We start from the raw sequence: 17,057 nt of genomic DNA on the forward strand, positions 1-17,057 counted from the left end.
CTTCAAATGTACTTTGGACAAGGGGTGGACATTTTTGGGGTATTTTTTGTAACGGTTTTTAAAAATTTGAATTGATTTTTTGAATTTTTTGGGTCGATTTCCCTTAGAAAATTCAATTTCTTGCAGTTCCGAGCAGTTTTTGGACTGTGTTGTTCATTAGACACACCCAATACCGACAATAGTTGAAATGGCAACAAAAAAATATTCAGCATTCTAAAAACCAAATACTTTGCCAACTTGCCAACCACTGATTCTGCATTGAATGCGTTTAAACTTGCACGTAAGCACTTTTCAAAGCTGAATGACTGAATAAAAAAAATATAAAGAATAGTAGAATAAATGAGGAATGAAGAGTTAATGCAGTCTCAGAGAATATTAGACTTTTATATACAGCAGTAACAGCAGCAAGCAGAAGCAACACGATTTTTATTGTTAATTCTTTTTTATTATTTCGAGACGAGGAAAATCCTTGCATGAGAAATTGTTGAAATAAATTTCTCGGGGGATAATTAAGCTGAGAAGTTGATTAAGTCGGAATTAAAAAATCACAAATTGCTTGCTTAATTTGAAAGAAGTAAAAACATTTATATATTTTCAATCAGACATGTATATACATACGAAGTTTACCGTTATACGGAGGAGCCTCGTTCAGTCATCTTGAACATTATTTTCTTCTAAATATTCTTTTCTTATGAGATATTGCCCAATTTTTATTGTATGCCGTGCTAGTCGTTTAAAGAACTATTTTAAAATATTTATAAGATCGTTAAAATGCTTTGGATTAGAGGCGTCTCTAGCTTTTGCCTTAATTTCAAAGCATCTCTATTAGAGTTGGCATGCCGGTACCAGCCATCGCCGACACGGCGACCATTGACCCCTACGACCACCCGGGACAGAATGAGACAATGGACCGATTTCTAGTGATTGGATAGCATTAGAATATTGTTACTAAGTCTCCGAGAAGGCAGTATGCTTAGTGCTAAATGGGTAATTAGAAAACTTATGAGTTTTTGCTAATTGGCCTCCACTTGGCTCTAAGTCCGGACCTAATAGTGATGATCACTATATTTTTAGTCAAATGGAGCCTAACTTCCACTTTTAGGTCACTATACTTAGATCCAAGTTGGAGGTCAATTGATAAAAATGACCAAGTTCACTAATTGCTCATATAACTTTAAGTATACTGCCGTCTCGGCATCATAGTCGCAATATTTAACTGTCCAGAACAATTCTAATCTCCTTCCATAAAATAACAGTCCATAGGCTGTAAAAGTCCAGAATTTATCTGTTGATTTACAATCACCATTACTTGTAGCTATAAACTTATGACTCCCCGGAGTGTGGTAAATCTTGCTGATTTAATTAGGAATGGTATGAAAAATTTCCTCTCAAGGCTAAAGCCATTGACTCTTGTTTTACTTAACAAAAACCCGATCAGTCATCAAAAATGCATTTCCATTCCCTCTCAAAAATACAGAACTAAGATGTTGATGCAATAATTTTTAAAATTTCTTTTCTTTTTCCTCCTTCAGAGAAGTTTCAGAAACGAAACCTTTCGATTAGTTTTTATTGTTGCTGCTGCTTGCCTCCTTCTTCATTCGTATTGTGACGAAATAAGCACATATAGCAAAAAAGTATATACACATAAGAAACAAAGATCTTCAGAAATCCATCACACGAAAAAAAAAGTTGAAGGCCTCTAATGCATTACTGCATTTTAGCACATTTAAGGCAGGTAAATAGACTTAAGTACATTCACTTTGGTTAAGTTAAGCTGTGAGAAATGAATAAATTGACAAGTCATACATCACGTTGAGATGATTTGTATTTCTGTTCACGTATACCTTCATCTTATTAATATGAATTTAGGTAAATGTATTATTTATAAAATTACTCTAGTATGTTGTCTAGAATGGAATGAGATTTACATGCTATTTTAAGTATAACAAAGACTCATCCATAGAACAATTAAGTCATTTTACAAAAAATGCGCTTTAATTTATAACATTTCTAACTTGCTCGACTGCAAGATCACAATGGGTTGAAGAGACAGAGAAAGAAGAAAATGTGGCAACATTTAGTATTAGGAAAAATTGGCAACATAGCACACATGAACATACTTATTAAATAATAGTGAATTTAAATTCAACTCTCAAACACTCTTGCCGTCTTAAAATTCTTAGATGTTGAATTTGTGTAGCAACTGCAATGGATATACAATTAACAATGTAAAAAAATTGAAATGCACAAAAGGCACTCCTCTCATTCACTTTTATTTTTTGCCTACAACTTTCAGTGTTTTTTATGCAATTGCAATTTTGTGCTTCATGAAATAATAATTGCAAAATTTCTCATTTGAAATGCTGCATGTCGCGTATATGTTTTGAGAATTTTCTTGTGGAACTGACTAACAATAATAATTGGTATTGGTATTTCTAAAATACATAACTCATTTCGTGTGAAATTTCATACATAAGACTATACAATTTCATTATCATACTCGAAGTTTTTCATATCATAATTCACAAGCTGGTCATGTATTCATGTATATACATATACATACCGTTGATATGTGAGAATTATTTTTCATTAGTTTCGTTAATTTTTTTTGATAACAAAATTAACTCAATTTTTCAGACTCAAAAATGACTTTGTTTCAAGTTACTAAGACAAATGCCGCATGATGCCTTTACATTGTTGTTGTTGTTGTTTATTGCCTACCCCGAAATGCATAAATATTCATTATCAATGAAAGGAAATCATGCAGGACGAAAAAGAGAAAAATATATAAAGTTTGGCAACATCGCACATGCAGTTCTTTGAAAAATGAAAAAAATATATTCTATGCAGCAGTGCTTCGTAGAATTTTGAGGTTTAATTTTTTTATGAGCATTTGTTTTTGGAATTTTTTTTAAAAAAAATTATTATCAGCCAAATGAACGAAAATGTGCGATTATCATTCATTACGCAGAACATTATTACGTATTAAAATCATCACGTAATCAAATTTACGTAATTATCTACTCTACGTGGTTTATTGCTGCTTCATACTTTTCAGTCATTCGTACATTGATGAAAAATGATATTGTTCTAATCGGAGCAGCATGTGATGTATCGTAATCGACGAGAATAGATTATCAATTAGTTACACATAACACATAAATGATTATCATGGGCAGTCGCATGTGTAATAAAGTTATTTTCACATCTTTTTGGTTGTGGCTTTAGATTGGAATTTATAGAATGGCTTTATTTTTGGTAGTTGAGTGTTCAGTTTGAATCCCCGATGTCTCGGTTTAATTCTTTAGATCAGTGATGGGTAACCTTTGTGCCGCGGCACATCAATGCTTACCAGACGAACCGTCTGATGTATCGATGCTTCCCACCAAGCTGTGCCTTAGAACAAAAGGTTGCCCACCACTGCTTTAGATCGGATCATAAAGTAAGTAATCAGTAGCAATTGCGGTCTTGATTTTGAAATTTCGAGTCCATGGTTCTTATGAATGCCTTAATCTATACAGCAATGATTAGATTAGCTCTGCTATAAGATTTTATGTATTTTTGACAGTAATTTATGTTTGGACATAAACTAAGGTTCATGAATTTTGAAGAAATGCCTTTCACCGTACCTAAACTTTACACCTTTACTATGCCAACAATTCGCATGAACTCCTCAGTGTTATCTAGATAAAAAATTTATTGCCATAACTAATTGTGTACAAGTAAACACGAATTTTTTTTGTAAGTTTTACACAATATTGGAGTCTTTACTTAATATTTTTTTGTCGTTTTAAGTTGTATAGCTCAGGGTTTCCCAATATGCTGCTCAAAATTCATCAAATTTCACCAAAAAATGACTTCTTCTGTAATTCATAATAATCACTTCTACAGAATTCTAGACAACTTTTTATGAATGTATTATCAAAATTAACGATAATTTTGTGGTATTTCTATATGAACATGTGGTTCACCACACAACATCCAAGTCTGAGTTTTTGCTACATTTTTAATAAATAAATGATTCAAGTTCTGTATCAAGAATACATTTTTTTCATCCTTCAAACCTCCAATGTACTTAAGTATTTGATATCACGAAATGGAAAGTTTTTTAAGTTCTTTTTCCTTGAGAGTTCAATATTTACTTATTATTTTCTAAACAAATAAGTAATGGATGAATGGCTGTTAAGTGGTGGGATCTATATTTTCGCACTTAATGTTTTAGCTTTGAAGGTGGCAGTGATGATGAACGTTAAGTGTTATAAGGGAACAATATTGAAGGATATTTATGATAGTTTTAAGTATTTCTCAATTAATTCTGGAAAATCCTGAATAAATTATCCCGAAAAGCACAATGTGTTCGGTATAGCATCGTTACTCCGAGCGACACAAATGAAGAAGGCTCCGCTACGGAGCATTGAAGGCCGACTTCCATTTGGTATTGACAAAAGAGGCTTAGCAGAGCCTTTAAAGTTCCGTGGTAGAGCCTTCTTCATTTGTGTCGCTCAGGTACATTGCCACAGTAAACGGTAAGACACCAAGCTGCTCTGACAGCACCATAATTCTGCTCATTTTTTCGACAAACAATGCGGCTAACCGTTTCACGCTTTCCAGCAAATGAGACACTGCTCAGGCTTACTCCACACAAATTCTAGTCTGGACATTTACAAAATCAGGAATTCCTACTGAAAAATGTATCAAAATGTCATTGAAAAAATTCCATATGACTCTACAAAATGTACAGAAAAACAACCGCATAGATTGGCAAATAAGATATCTACACACACAAAAAATAAGTCAAATAAACATTTGTCGGAACAATCCTTTGACGAACATTTTCCATCAAACTTCTAAACTCAATTCCTCAACATGGACTTTTTTTGCTGTAAAACTTTTATTTTTTACTGTGTGAAACCTTTCAAGATTATTAAATACATTTTGTTGTATTTTCAAGCACATTCAAGAACATAAAACTCAGAAATTATAAACCCAAAAGATTTAATCGTACGTTATCGTAATAGCTCTTGTATAACTTGAATAATTTTGCTTGATTTTGCTTGGAGCCAAAATTGAGAGAAAGAACAAAAAAACTGAATTTAAAATTTTTTCATTTTTCATCCTTTAGAATGCTTAAGTATGCCCAATGATCTTGTAGACATTTTGTCAGTATTTTTTGGGTTATAAAATTGAAGGATTTTAGAAATCTCTAGGGGCAAATGCTTATTTTTGAAGAGCAACCGTTCACACATTCTAGAAACATTCAGCATTCTTTAAAATAATCCCTCGAAAATTCTAACTAAATTCTCTCAATGGCTGCACAGTATATTTCGGGGGGGAATGTAATTTAAGAAAATGTACAGAAGCCTAAACATTGATCTAATAAAAGAAAGAAGAGAGGTAAGAGAGAGAAAGAGGAATAGAGAGAATATTCCAGGTAAACATGTGTATTGCCAGTCCTCATTTCAATGGATTTCTTTTCTGTTCTTTCTCATTCTCGTTCAAAGCATCATCATATCCGTCCGCCAATACATAAAATATACTTTTTTTTTCTTTTTTTCGATTTTTTTTTTTGCAAAGAATTTCGATTTTTTTTTTGGGAATGAGATAGGTATTAATGGCAGTTGTGGATGGGCGCAGTTTGTCTGATTCTAAATTTCGTTGGAATTTTTATTAAACAGTTTGATTCTGGTTTTGTTAGAATTCTTGTCATTTTTCAAGCTAAAGACACAACTTCTAGTGGACATAAAACCGTTAGAATTAGTCATCAACTAGACTTTAACTTACCTTTAACTGGTTATAACGTATTTTTGCCCAATTGACAAATTTAATTTGAATAGAATCTAGTGCATTAGACCATTTAGGCCTGCAACAATACAGGCTATTATTAGTGCCTCTAAGAGCTAATACGCTCACTCAGGAATACCCAGCAATACTCAGCAATAAACCAAGGCACAATTGATATGGTCAAAGCTCTATGATAAGCAAACTAGATTCTAGAAAATATTAACAAAGAATCAGCTCATCTTCAGCATATTCAATCAAGTTAATTGAGTATCCTAATAAACATGCTCTTTGTCATCTGACTGATGCCATTTCATCTTTCAGATTGGACAAAAATACGTTAGAACTAGTCAATTGTAAGCTAATACTTAGTTGATGTCTAGTGCTAACGTATTTTTGTCCTTTCGAGCGACTGTAATGTTTTACAAGAGTTATAGCATAAACTGAACAAGCCATAAGTTATGTTAATATAAATTTAATAATTTTAAATCACTTTCATCCATCCGAATCCAAATCATTAAAGTCTAATTCCAATTTCCATCATAAAATACATTCAAAAATTGATTTCAATCAGATTTAAAGAACAGTTCACAGAATATGACCACACAAGTGCCCTCATCACTTGATCTCTGACAAACAAAAAAAATTATGCGCTTCGAGTGCCCACATCTATCCACATATCATACGTGATTTTCATTTAGAATTTCTTTCTGCTCACATTCACAAGGCATATTTTTTTTATCTACTCATATTTTTGAAATGACTCAAAAACTGGTTTTTTTCCAATTTTTTTTTATTCTTATTGCTTTCAACATTCCTATTCTCTCGTTTAGAAAGATCTTTTCTTGTTCCATTCTTTTTTTTTTTGGGATGATGTTTCGAATGAAAGCAGATTAATAAGAAGAAGAAGAAGGCAATAGCATTAAGATTATCAAATATTGACACGACCAAATAGAAATGATGAATTCTTAATAAAAGCGCGAAAAGAAATCATCAAAAAACCGAAACAAACAAAACACACAAAAAAAAATGCCGAAAATTATATCCGCGACGTCTGGTTTTTTTTTTTTGTAAGAGTGACTGCAAAGATTTGCCGTTTATTTTAAATGTGTTTTTGCGGTCAAGTTCAGTGCTATTTTGTCGTCATTGACTTGCTTGCTTTTGGTCCATTCACCTGTTCCCGAGACTTGAAATATTAGCTCGAACGCGCTGCCGACATTGTTGTTTCTTCTCTTCTTAATTTAATATTTTTTTCGTGAATGAAACGGCCAGCAAAAAAGTCATAAATATTTTACTATTTATTTATTTGCTATTATTACTATTTTTTTTACGTTCAGGGTGTCTATTACAGTAATATAAATTTCATGACTTGTTATTGCTTGGTTTGGGGTTTTTTAACTTTCATGAACAGTTACAATTGTAAGTAAAACCTCATTAGCGTTAATTGTTTGTGAATTCAGTCATTTCAGTCAAAAAAGGTTCATTCCTGACAACAACTGGACTAGGATATTACCATAGTAATACACACAGCAGATCTATTGAAATGATAAAAATCTAATTAAATTAAATATTCGATCATACACACAAGTGCCTCATCATAGATCCATTGAAGTAAGTAAATAACCAGAATGAGATTGATTTAAATGGTAAAAGAATCTGTGCTGCCCTCAGCAGACATCGTCTCACTTATTCAAGCATCAGACGGAGAAGAATGAAAAAAAGAATATAATGAGGAGGAATAAAAAAAGTTTTTGAGGTTATTCATTTCCTTTTGTGTGTGTTGTCGATTGCATTTTTCAATTCTTGAAGTGTGGTCAACATTAAGTCAATTCGTTATTCTCAAATTCTTACTTCTTGTTGAGATTTTTTCATTATTTGTGGATCTGAAGATGAATTTCTTTTGGGATGAGGATATCATTAAATTTTGGGATGTTTTGTGTTCTGGACTGGAGAGGATTACATTTATGAGGTCTATAAATCTGGACTGCTCATGAGTATCTCATCCAACAGGATCAATAAACTCATAAAATTCATTTAAAGTGTAAATTAAATTTTGTGCAACATCTTGTGTTTTCAACTATGTAGAACATGACATCAGCATGAAAACATCGTCGTCAATATCGATCATAAAAATCGATATCCATTTTGAAATTATTTTGACGAAATTTCCCTCAAGGGAACTAAATTCGACGCTAGTAAAATCATAGCAATAGCTTAAGTATGGATGTGGTATTTACCTGTCAGATGATTCAGAAGAATCGTATCTATCCGTACAACGTTTCTTCCTTAACAACTCGGCCGAGTCATCATCAGCCATTGATTGATTAGAGTTTGTGGCTTTTTCAACAACGAGAGAAATTTGGTTATTGACAGGAGCAGCTGTTATTGGTATTATTGAAATCTCCTTGAGTTGAAGCCCTCCCTTGCCTTGCTGTTGTTTCTGAGATTGCTGCTTTGCCGTTGTTTGCATCATGTGAGGCATTTTTCTCATATATACATTTGAGAATTATATAATTTCTCCTCTATTTGCAAAACTGATTCCGCAGTTCTCGCTGATTTGTCGATTCCAGTTGTAGTAATAAGCACACGATTCACTTTCATTAATTCTAATAGACTTCTTATTATATACACTCTCGACTTGGAGTAGCAATTAGCAAATATTATTCTTCTTCTAGTCCTAATTTGTATTTATTATGTACGAATATTAACATTCACAGAATTTACTTCGTAGCAATGAGTAAGGAATTAGAAGGAGGGAAAGTAATTTACAATTGATTTTTTTTTATAACTTCTTGTGACTCGACTTTATATTTTGTTTGATTGTTTTACGATTATTATCTATTTTTATTACAAGAGCACTCACACTACTTAATTTCTGATAATATTAATCACCAACACTATACGTTACACATGTACAATTGATTTTTTTTTTACTTCTTCTTCTTCTTCTTCTTTTCTTTTTCCTTTATATTCTGGCTTCTTTCTCATCTACACAAAAAACTATCATTTTCTAAAAAAGATATTCGAAATTCACTTTATATTATTATTATTTTTGCTGTGCTGAATTTTTTTTTCCTCTTTTTTTATCAATGAACTTATTTATAGACATTGAACCATATAGTGCATGATACTACCGAGTAATATGAGAATTTGCTATATGTTGCTTAACTATATTTTATTGAAGAGTAGAGAAAAAAAAAGAAAATAAAATAGAAAAAAATTACATCATTAGAAACTCGTTTGGGGTTATTGCTGAGAGTTTTTTGCATTTGGAAATGGGTGTGAAAGACTGACTTTGACTTTCTTGCCATGCCTTGGTGGGGATTTTGTCAGGATGTTTATTGTTATTGTGGGAGACGTTCATTTATGATGTCTAATCAGAGCTCGAAGTAGACTCAAGTCGAATCAAGTCGAGCCGACTCTATACTAAATTTTAGTCGAATTCGAGGTCTGTGTCTAATAATTATAGCTAGTCTGAATTATTGTTTATATTGAGACGTCATTTATTTTGTTTCATAAGCATTAAAATTGCTCAAAAATCGTCAGAATTTAACAAATCAGACTTCGTAAAAGAGAGAATCAATAAGAAGTTGCTGTTTTAGAGACGTCATTAATGAACAGTTGATTTTGTTTGATAAACATTCGAATTTCAGAAAACAATCGTCAGAATTTAGTAACTTTAACGTGCATAAATCGGTAAATGCCAATAAAACTCTCAAAATTGATGTCCAAAATTGCTATTTTTGAGACGGCACGTTCCCTAAAATTGTCGAAAATTGTCAGAATTTAACAATTTAAACTGGCAAAAATGAGTAAATGTCATTAAAAATCTCAAAACAGATGAGTATAAAGTTCTAAAAATGGCAATTTATAGGACGTCATTTATGGATCGTCCCCAATTTTGTTTGATAAACATTCAATTTACTCAAAAATCATCAGAATTTAATATAACAACTCAGACATGTAAATAACATCAAAAAAATCTCAAAACATCTTACACAATCTCTAAGAACAGTCAATCCAATTCTGACAAAATCATTCCAAGGTAATTGAAAAATAATTTCAGTAAAACAGAATCAAACAAAAAAAAGTTTACAGAACAATTTTTCTCTTCCAAAAAAGAAATAAAAAATAAAATAAAAAAAAAATCTGTCTGAAGAAGAAAAAAAATGGTCGAAAAAAAAGAATCTGTCTGTTTCCGATAGTCATAAACTAATCCAAACTATCTCAGTGATCGTAGCTTGGGTGAATTATAAAAAATGTTAAAAAATTACATTAGATTGAACTATGATGATGAAATGATGAATTAAAGTCGACTTGATAATCATTCAACTATGCATTTCATGATAAAAACTGTCGATTAATGCTTATGGTCGTTCTTAAACACACTAAATTATCCCGACTCCATTTTGTTCTCTCTCTCGCTCTTTTGCTTTTTTTTTATTCTTTTATCATTCCACCGAAAAAGAAAAACACAAAGAAGAACTTTACACTTTTTTTTCCTGTATGCTTAATGATGAGTTTTATGATTTAGACACTAAACATTCCTAAATAAAAAATTCCTTATTAATCCAATTCTTTTTTTTTAAACCGTAAGTTATCGTCTCATTGACATGAAAAATAAAAATATTTATTCTCAATGATTTATTTTGTCGCTTCACCCAAACACAAAAAAATTAAAAAAATGAACAAATACACAATCTCACACGACAAGAGCTGACTTGCGAATGAGAGTTTAATTTTTATTTTCTTCAATTTCATTCCCTACATCGATTTTACGGTGTATATACGTGAGAGAGACTATGACTGTATATGTTTGTGTGAGAGGAACCGTGAGAGGAGAGCGGGAGTGATGAAAAGAAAAATGTGATTATTATTTTCCTATCTTTAACATAACACAAAAATAAAATAATGCTTTTTTTGGCTGGAAATATAGGAGCGATTTACGTGACAAACGCGATTTTTCATGAAAACTGTCTTAATGCTGTCAATTTTTTGGCATTTTTATGTCCAATTTGATTGCTATAATATTTTAATTCAATTTTTCAAGTCACATGCACTTACTTTTAAGTTAATTTAAGGAAAATAAATTATCAAATATTGAATAGGTAAAAATTTTGATTAGTCGAGACACAAACCCGCTATTTGAGATGCATTTTTATTCAAGTTTTGAAAGATGTACAACTTTGTAGGGTTTTGAAAAGCTAGTTTGAATTTTAAACGACCGTTACAGGTATTTTCTTATTGAATTTTGATTTTTATTGATTTAAATGACTTAATTGTAATTATTTGGCATAATTTAGACATGATAATATAAAAAAATGGCCTAGATATCCAGTAAATCCAATAATCAACCAATTTTCATACAAAAAACCCAAAAAATCCCAATTTTCCTCTCAAAACCTCTCACACCAGCTTTACCGTCCCACAATTCTCTCATTTCCTCTCACTCAAGAAATTCTCCTCCACTTGAACATTGTGCTTCATGTTACACAATATTCTTTCATACAGTCAGTCTTTTCCATACCTTCACGTAATTCGGACGTTTTCGTGCTGCAATCTAAAGTCGTTATAAAAGTTTATATTTTTTCTTCTACTAAATTTTGTCAGTTAATTAACTGAAAATAATTTATAAAAGAAAAAAACTTATCAAGTGTAAGGAACAAAAAAAAATATATTTTCTTTAATTCTTTTCAATGTACACAGAAGAGATGGTAAAGAAATAAGAACAGATGATTTATTTTTTATTATTAAATTAAATATAAGGAAAGAATCAAGTTTAAGAATTCAAGAGAAAGAAGTGTAATTGAAATAAAATATTGGATATGCGATAGTGTTTGTGAATCATTAAGTCGCTGACTGGTTGTGAAATAATTAAATCCAATCATTCTCATGCTTTTGTCTAGTTGATTGCCATTTTTTAATTCCTGTGGCCGATGATGTCCGTAAACATTACAAAGTTTTGTGTTTATATTCCTATCATTGTCAAGCTAGTGGCTCGTGTGACACAACAAAGATAGGATAACAGTGAGAATTATTTTTTTTTATCGTCTATCCAGTTTTGTGAGATCATTATGTAGGACAGACGATCGTCCAAAAATTAATTATCAACATTTGTTCCTGCATGTCATTAAAAATTGACGATCAAGAATTTTTCCAATTAGTTCCTCAAAAATTCCATGTTTTTTAAATACTTACTGTCAAGGCGTTTGGTCATTCACTTGATTTTAATAAATCTTGTTTCTCAAGCCGCGTACACGATAACTTTAGTTGACAATTGTGTTTTTCATTGTTGTGGAATCTTAAGTGCAATTAAGTCCGAATTATACCACGTACAATAAGTTCTTGGAAATAATTATTTGTCAAACAAATAATCTGCTTAATTTAGTTCCAAACATCCGTTAATATCTCTATAATTTTCTCTTTTTCCATTGTACATTTTATATATGTTTCCCAAAAACTTGTCGTGCCTGACTCTTTGATATATGCTCAATGTATGTATATATACACAGCTTTTTTGGATTGCGGACGTGTATGTGTGTTAAACATCATGTTGGTTCAATACCACACAGCTGAAAAGATTTTTGATATTCACGAAAAAGAAATAAGAATCGTGTATAACCTTCTTATTTTGGAAGAATATAAATATCTTGATACTAAGAAACAGACTGTGACTTAGAAAGAAGCGAGAGTCTTTTGATTAAAATCGGTGCCTTGAAGTAAAAAAGTATGAATCTTCTTATTGCTCCTCTCTTCACTTCTTTTGTGTAATTGTCTTTCAATGTAATTACAATTTAAAATTTTGAAAAGCTGAGCCATGCCTTAACATTTCAAATTGTAAGGGAAGGTACGAATACACACACACATATACTGCGAACAAGAATCTGAAATATTAAAAGTTGCCGGTAAGAAAAGAATGGAAAAATTATCATCGTCTCATTTTTCGACAGTGCAAAGGGAAACAAGAACATCTGCCATCTTGAGATGACAATAAATGAAGAAATATTAGCACAAATGACTTGACAAACGGCTTAATAATTAACTTAAAATATAGCATAATAATGCTCCACCACTGGCATCCTCCTTACGAGCTTTCATTTATGCCAAACAAATTTCTTTTAGTCTTAGCTGTGTTTTATGTGAGAAATTAGTGGTGTTGAGAGCAATCTGCATGTCTGTTTGGATAATATTATAGTTATTAATGTGTTTTTATATTAAGAATAAGAATGTCTTGATATTTAGGCTATATGTCGGGTATGAAACCGTAAATTATACAAATATGAGAATGGTTGGATCATTAGGCCATCGAAAAATATTAAAAGAAACTTAGCCGACTGACTAAAGTTTTTATTGAGTTAGTCATTGAAGTTATTTTTAGCAGTTTGAATCAGGTTTTAAGTGCCTTTATGTCATAAAAGATTATCATTATTGAGGAATAATGAAATGACTCTTAAATTTACATAGGCACTTATTTTTAAGGATGACTAGTCGGGGCTTGATATTTCTGGTCACATGAGGATGTAGCAAGGCTTGAACAGGGGAGTTGTGGACGAAATGCTTCAATTTTCTTTGGTTTTCCTGATAAAAATCCCCAAAAATTTGAGCATCGTCCAAAAAAATTCAAAATCCGCTTACATTCACTCTGGTCTGGAATGCAGCACCTCTCCTCATAAATATTAAACATCATTACTGAATGTCGAGTTTCGAATAATAAGAATTAAAATTCCAATTGGGAAATCAGCAGAACAAAGTTTCACTTTGTAAATGCGTCAAAATCACCCCCGACACATCCCAAACTTTTGCCATTTTTTTTTCTTGTATGTCAGTATAAGATAATTAAGATTCTGCACAATATGTCTTATCATATTTTTCTTCCTTTCCTTTCCTTTCCTTTCCTCTCGACTGTACGTTCGTATACGTCTGTGATTCTCGTGAGGAATGTAACTAAGTTAGTCCATAGCAAATATCATCCTGAGAATGTATATATATACATTAATAGAGACATGTCCTAGCTTAAAGAAGCTTTAATTATAATTTAGACAAAAAAAAGAGTTCAGTTGCATCAGTCAGTGACTATGTGCGTGCGATTGTTATGAATTATTAACTAACATAATTTTCATGTTCCTTTTATGATAGGAGAAGAAAGTTCATTTAGATTAGAAGAAAGAATTATTACAACTGACGAAAGCGTCTGTGTCTGTATATTTTGAGTGAAATAAGAAGACGAGATTAATAGCATTAAAGCAGAAATAGTGAATGATCAAAGTGAAAAAAATAATAAAACTTATAAAGAAGAGAATCCAATCAAAATTTTATGCAGTCAAATGAATTCTCAGTAGAAGCTAAAACCATTAGTCATATAGGAGGAGATTACTAGCTCAAATTTATTGTATTACCATACCAAGTAGCTCTTAAGCATCTTTAGGGTGAGTATCCATATTATCCATTCATTTATCTAACTTTCCCCAGCATCACTTTACGTTACAGTCATCACATTGTGTGCACATGTCCAAATAGTATAAAAATAAAAATCGCTTTTATTTTTTTTTATACTGTACGCCACACACATATGTTTTCATACCATCAAGGTCCATCGACACTTGATCGACGGATTCAGATTTATATTCAGATGTGAAAATATATATACTAGACTATAATATGTATGAGGAAAGAAAAGTTAATATGTTTGAGTCAATGTGACGTCATTTTCTGAGCATTTCTTCTCATAGCCTTTTGATGCTGGTTTTAGCGGATTTTCTCAAGGAAGTGGTGCAGTTATGCATGCGATATGAGTGCTGACTAATAGGTTATGTGATAATTTATGTGCTAATAAGCGACACCTTATTAGAAAGTTCTTAGTATGTTCTGGTTTGCATTCTTCATATCTTAATATAGCTATGCATTCTATTTTGTTGGGCTTTATGGAGAACTGATCGCATTTTTGACGATCTAGTAATTCCTGATCTCAAAAATTTACTTAAAATCCAACAAAATTACACGAATTTCCACAAAATTTCAAATGGGATCAAGTACACTAGAAAGGTACCGTCAAGATCCTTTCATATCATGCAGCGATTAGGCTGTCTTCTATGAATCACATTGTGCTGCTCGGAAATGCAACTCAACTTCGAAGTATGCACAATAATAAACAACACTTTACCCTGAACTCCTATGCTGTTCTGAGAATAACACATCTATTATTAGATATGAGGAATCAGCACGTACTTCACAAAAAGCTTTCCTTAGAGCTTTCGCCAATCAACATACCATCAGCTTCATAAAAATATCCACAAGCAACAGCATTAGATATCAAATACCAAAAGTACAAAACAAGCCTCCCTAAATCAGCATTTTCATTTCCATGTCTATCCGCATACTTTACAGAAAATGAAAAAAATGCGCCATATTAACCGGTCAGATTAGCAACACATCAAACAAGTTATTTTTCATCTCCCAATACAATATCATTCAGATCTGGCATCAGTTTTCTTTTAATACACAACACTACTGTTTCGAATTCTGATAATTTCAATTCTACAAGTCAGTCAAGACATGAAAAGAGTGGAAAAGTCATGCAAAAAAAATTATATAAATTTCATTCTTTTGCGGTTTCTCTTAAAAACTACATCAATTTTTGCTTCAAATTACTTGTTTGGTTTTCGTGTTTCTGTTACACAAAAAAAAAATTGCTTCTCATTGATTACAATACGTATGCATGCAGGTTGATGGTTGTCATTAGACAAAATACAGATCTCAGACAGTAGCAGATGGGGATTTAGGGGGGTTTTTGGGGTCAAATAATAGTCATACTTCACCGTTTTGGACCAAAGTCGTCAATTTGCTAGTGGGTTTCGTGGCAAAAATCCCAAAACTCTCGACTTCGGCCCTGGACAATTGTAAAATGGAAAGATCAGTGCAGCCTAGTTTTAGGGTCGAACAATCCATCATTTTTTTAGTGATGAAAACCGCCTGACTGCGCCTCTGTACAGAAGTTAAATGAGATGAACAGTAAAGTCCAGTTTTGGGGGTCAAACGACCCTCCCACCCTATCTTTTTGGAAAAAATTCATCAATTTGCAATTAATTTGTCCAAAAGCCTTTTAACTGCGCCCCTGTACTGTAGTGAAAATAGAAGAACAGCAAAGTTGAGTTTTGGGGTCAAGTACTCCTCTCTTTCTTCTTATTGGACAAAATTCGGCAATTTTTTTAAAGCCAAAACCCCCTGACTGCTTCCCTGTACAGCAAAGAAATGAGAAGAACAGTAAAAGCCGATGAAGAAACAATAATCACGAAAAATAATAAAAATAATGATTGAAAATTACACATGGGGAGCAACAATGAGGTAACAAGAAACTCTTTTTTCATCGCCTCGATCGAAAGCTGTTTTTCACTTTCCAAGCAATTTTATTATTATTTTTACGTTCTTATTTTCGACAAAAAAAGAAGAAAAAATTCGCAATGCTCATGTAAAAACCAATAGAAATGTGAGAATCTATGTAAATTTTCGAGTGTTCAGCGTTTTTCATATTAGGCATAGATACTGTAAAATTAGCAAGTTATCATGATGATTGGAAAACTATATAGTACAACATGAGGAGAAAATTGTAGACATTAGTCATAGAACTTGCAATAATATTGAACATACTGTTATTAGTGATGATGTACAGTTAACAGATAACGAGAAAAATGCAATTTTGTAGCTTCATGGCACCTTTACATGTCAGACATTCATTCACAAAAAAATTTCCATCCATTGAATTCAAATTGCGGCAATTTAAATGCTTAAATTGGCGATGAAAATCACGAAAATGTATGCAATGGCACTTAAAACACGAAAATGATTCCACATCTCTTGCTGTGCTTGATTTACAAAAAAATGTACAGCATTTTCCTAATTATTCCTCATAATTCACTGTTTACCCACCCAAAAAAATTGTTTTTTTCTTTTTCCTCTCATTTCCTCATTTATGTGGGGATTTATCAACTCGTGAAGTTTTCATTTGGAATAACTGTGAATTTAGAAATTTTTTAACACTTTTTATAGCTGCTTCCATCTCGACTGTGGATGAACAAAAATTATTAATTATCAGCAATTATGTTTAATTTTGAGCATACAAAAAATTGGAATTAATTTTATCCTTTTGTGTGTGGGATGCCTGCGAAAAATGTCGGACTCCTCCTTTAGGCTGCTAATTAACGAGCATGTTTGAAATTATGCATAAAATTAAAATAAATTTGAATTATTTAATTGAGTGCAATTTAGCGTTTTTTTTTTGGGGT

The 17,057-nt window shown here is 31.9% G+C and overlaps 2 protein-coding genes across 7 annotated transcripts in view; one reads left to right on the forward strand and one right to left on the reverse strand.

Annotated features, from left to right (window-relative positions):
• jing (AE binding protein 2 jing) overlaps window positions 1–10,468 on the reverse strand; it is a 37,338-nt gene extending 26,870 nt beyond the window's left edge. Inside the window, exons 1-3 of one of the 3 annotated variants that reach the window (XM_070653577.1) lie at window positions 10,053–10,468; window positions 8,913–8,946; window positions 8,016–8,766 (exon numbers count right to left, since the gene is read on the reverse strand). In XM_070653577.1, the coding sequence (XP_070509678.1) occupies window positions 8,016–8,269 (254 nt within the window). In that variant the 5' untranslated portion in view covers window positions 8,270–8,766; window positions 8,913–8,946; window positions 10,053–10,468. Of the gene's footprint in view, window positions 1–8,015; window positions 8,947–10,052 lie in introns of all 3 variants that reach the window. The other 2 variants (XM_070653575.1, XM_070653578.1) reach the window with 2 other exon arrangements.
• Window positions 10,469–11,321: 853 nt separating this feature from the next.
• The window catches only part of LOC139100868 (capon-like protein), a 68,809-nt gene continuing 63,073 nt past the window's right edge, over window positions 11,322–17,057 (forward strand). The window contains exons 1-2 of one of the 4 annotated variants that reach the window (XM_070653634.1): window positions 11,322–11,433; window positions 13,915–14,204. The gene's annotated coding sequence lies outside the window, so the exon portion shown is untranslated. Of the gene's footprint in view, window positions 11,493–11,562; window positions 11,581–13,914; window positions 14,205–17,057 lie in introns of those variants that run through there. The other 3 variants (XM_070653635.1, XM_070653631.1, XM_070653633.1) reach the window with 3 other exon arrangements.

This window comes from Chironomus tepperi, unplaced genomic scaffold (genome assembly GCF_022539635.2).
Source record: "Chironomus tepperi strain 1889 unplaced genomic scaffold, CSIRO-AGI_Ctep_v1 contig_68, whole genome shotgun sequence".
Classification (NCBI taxonomy): domain Eukaryota; kingdom Metazoa; phylum Arthropoda; class Insecta; order Diptera; family Chironomidae; genus Chironomus; species Chironomus tepperi.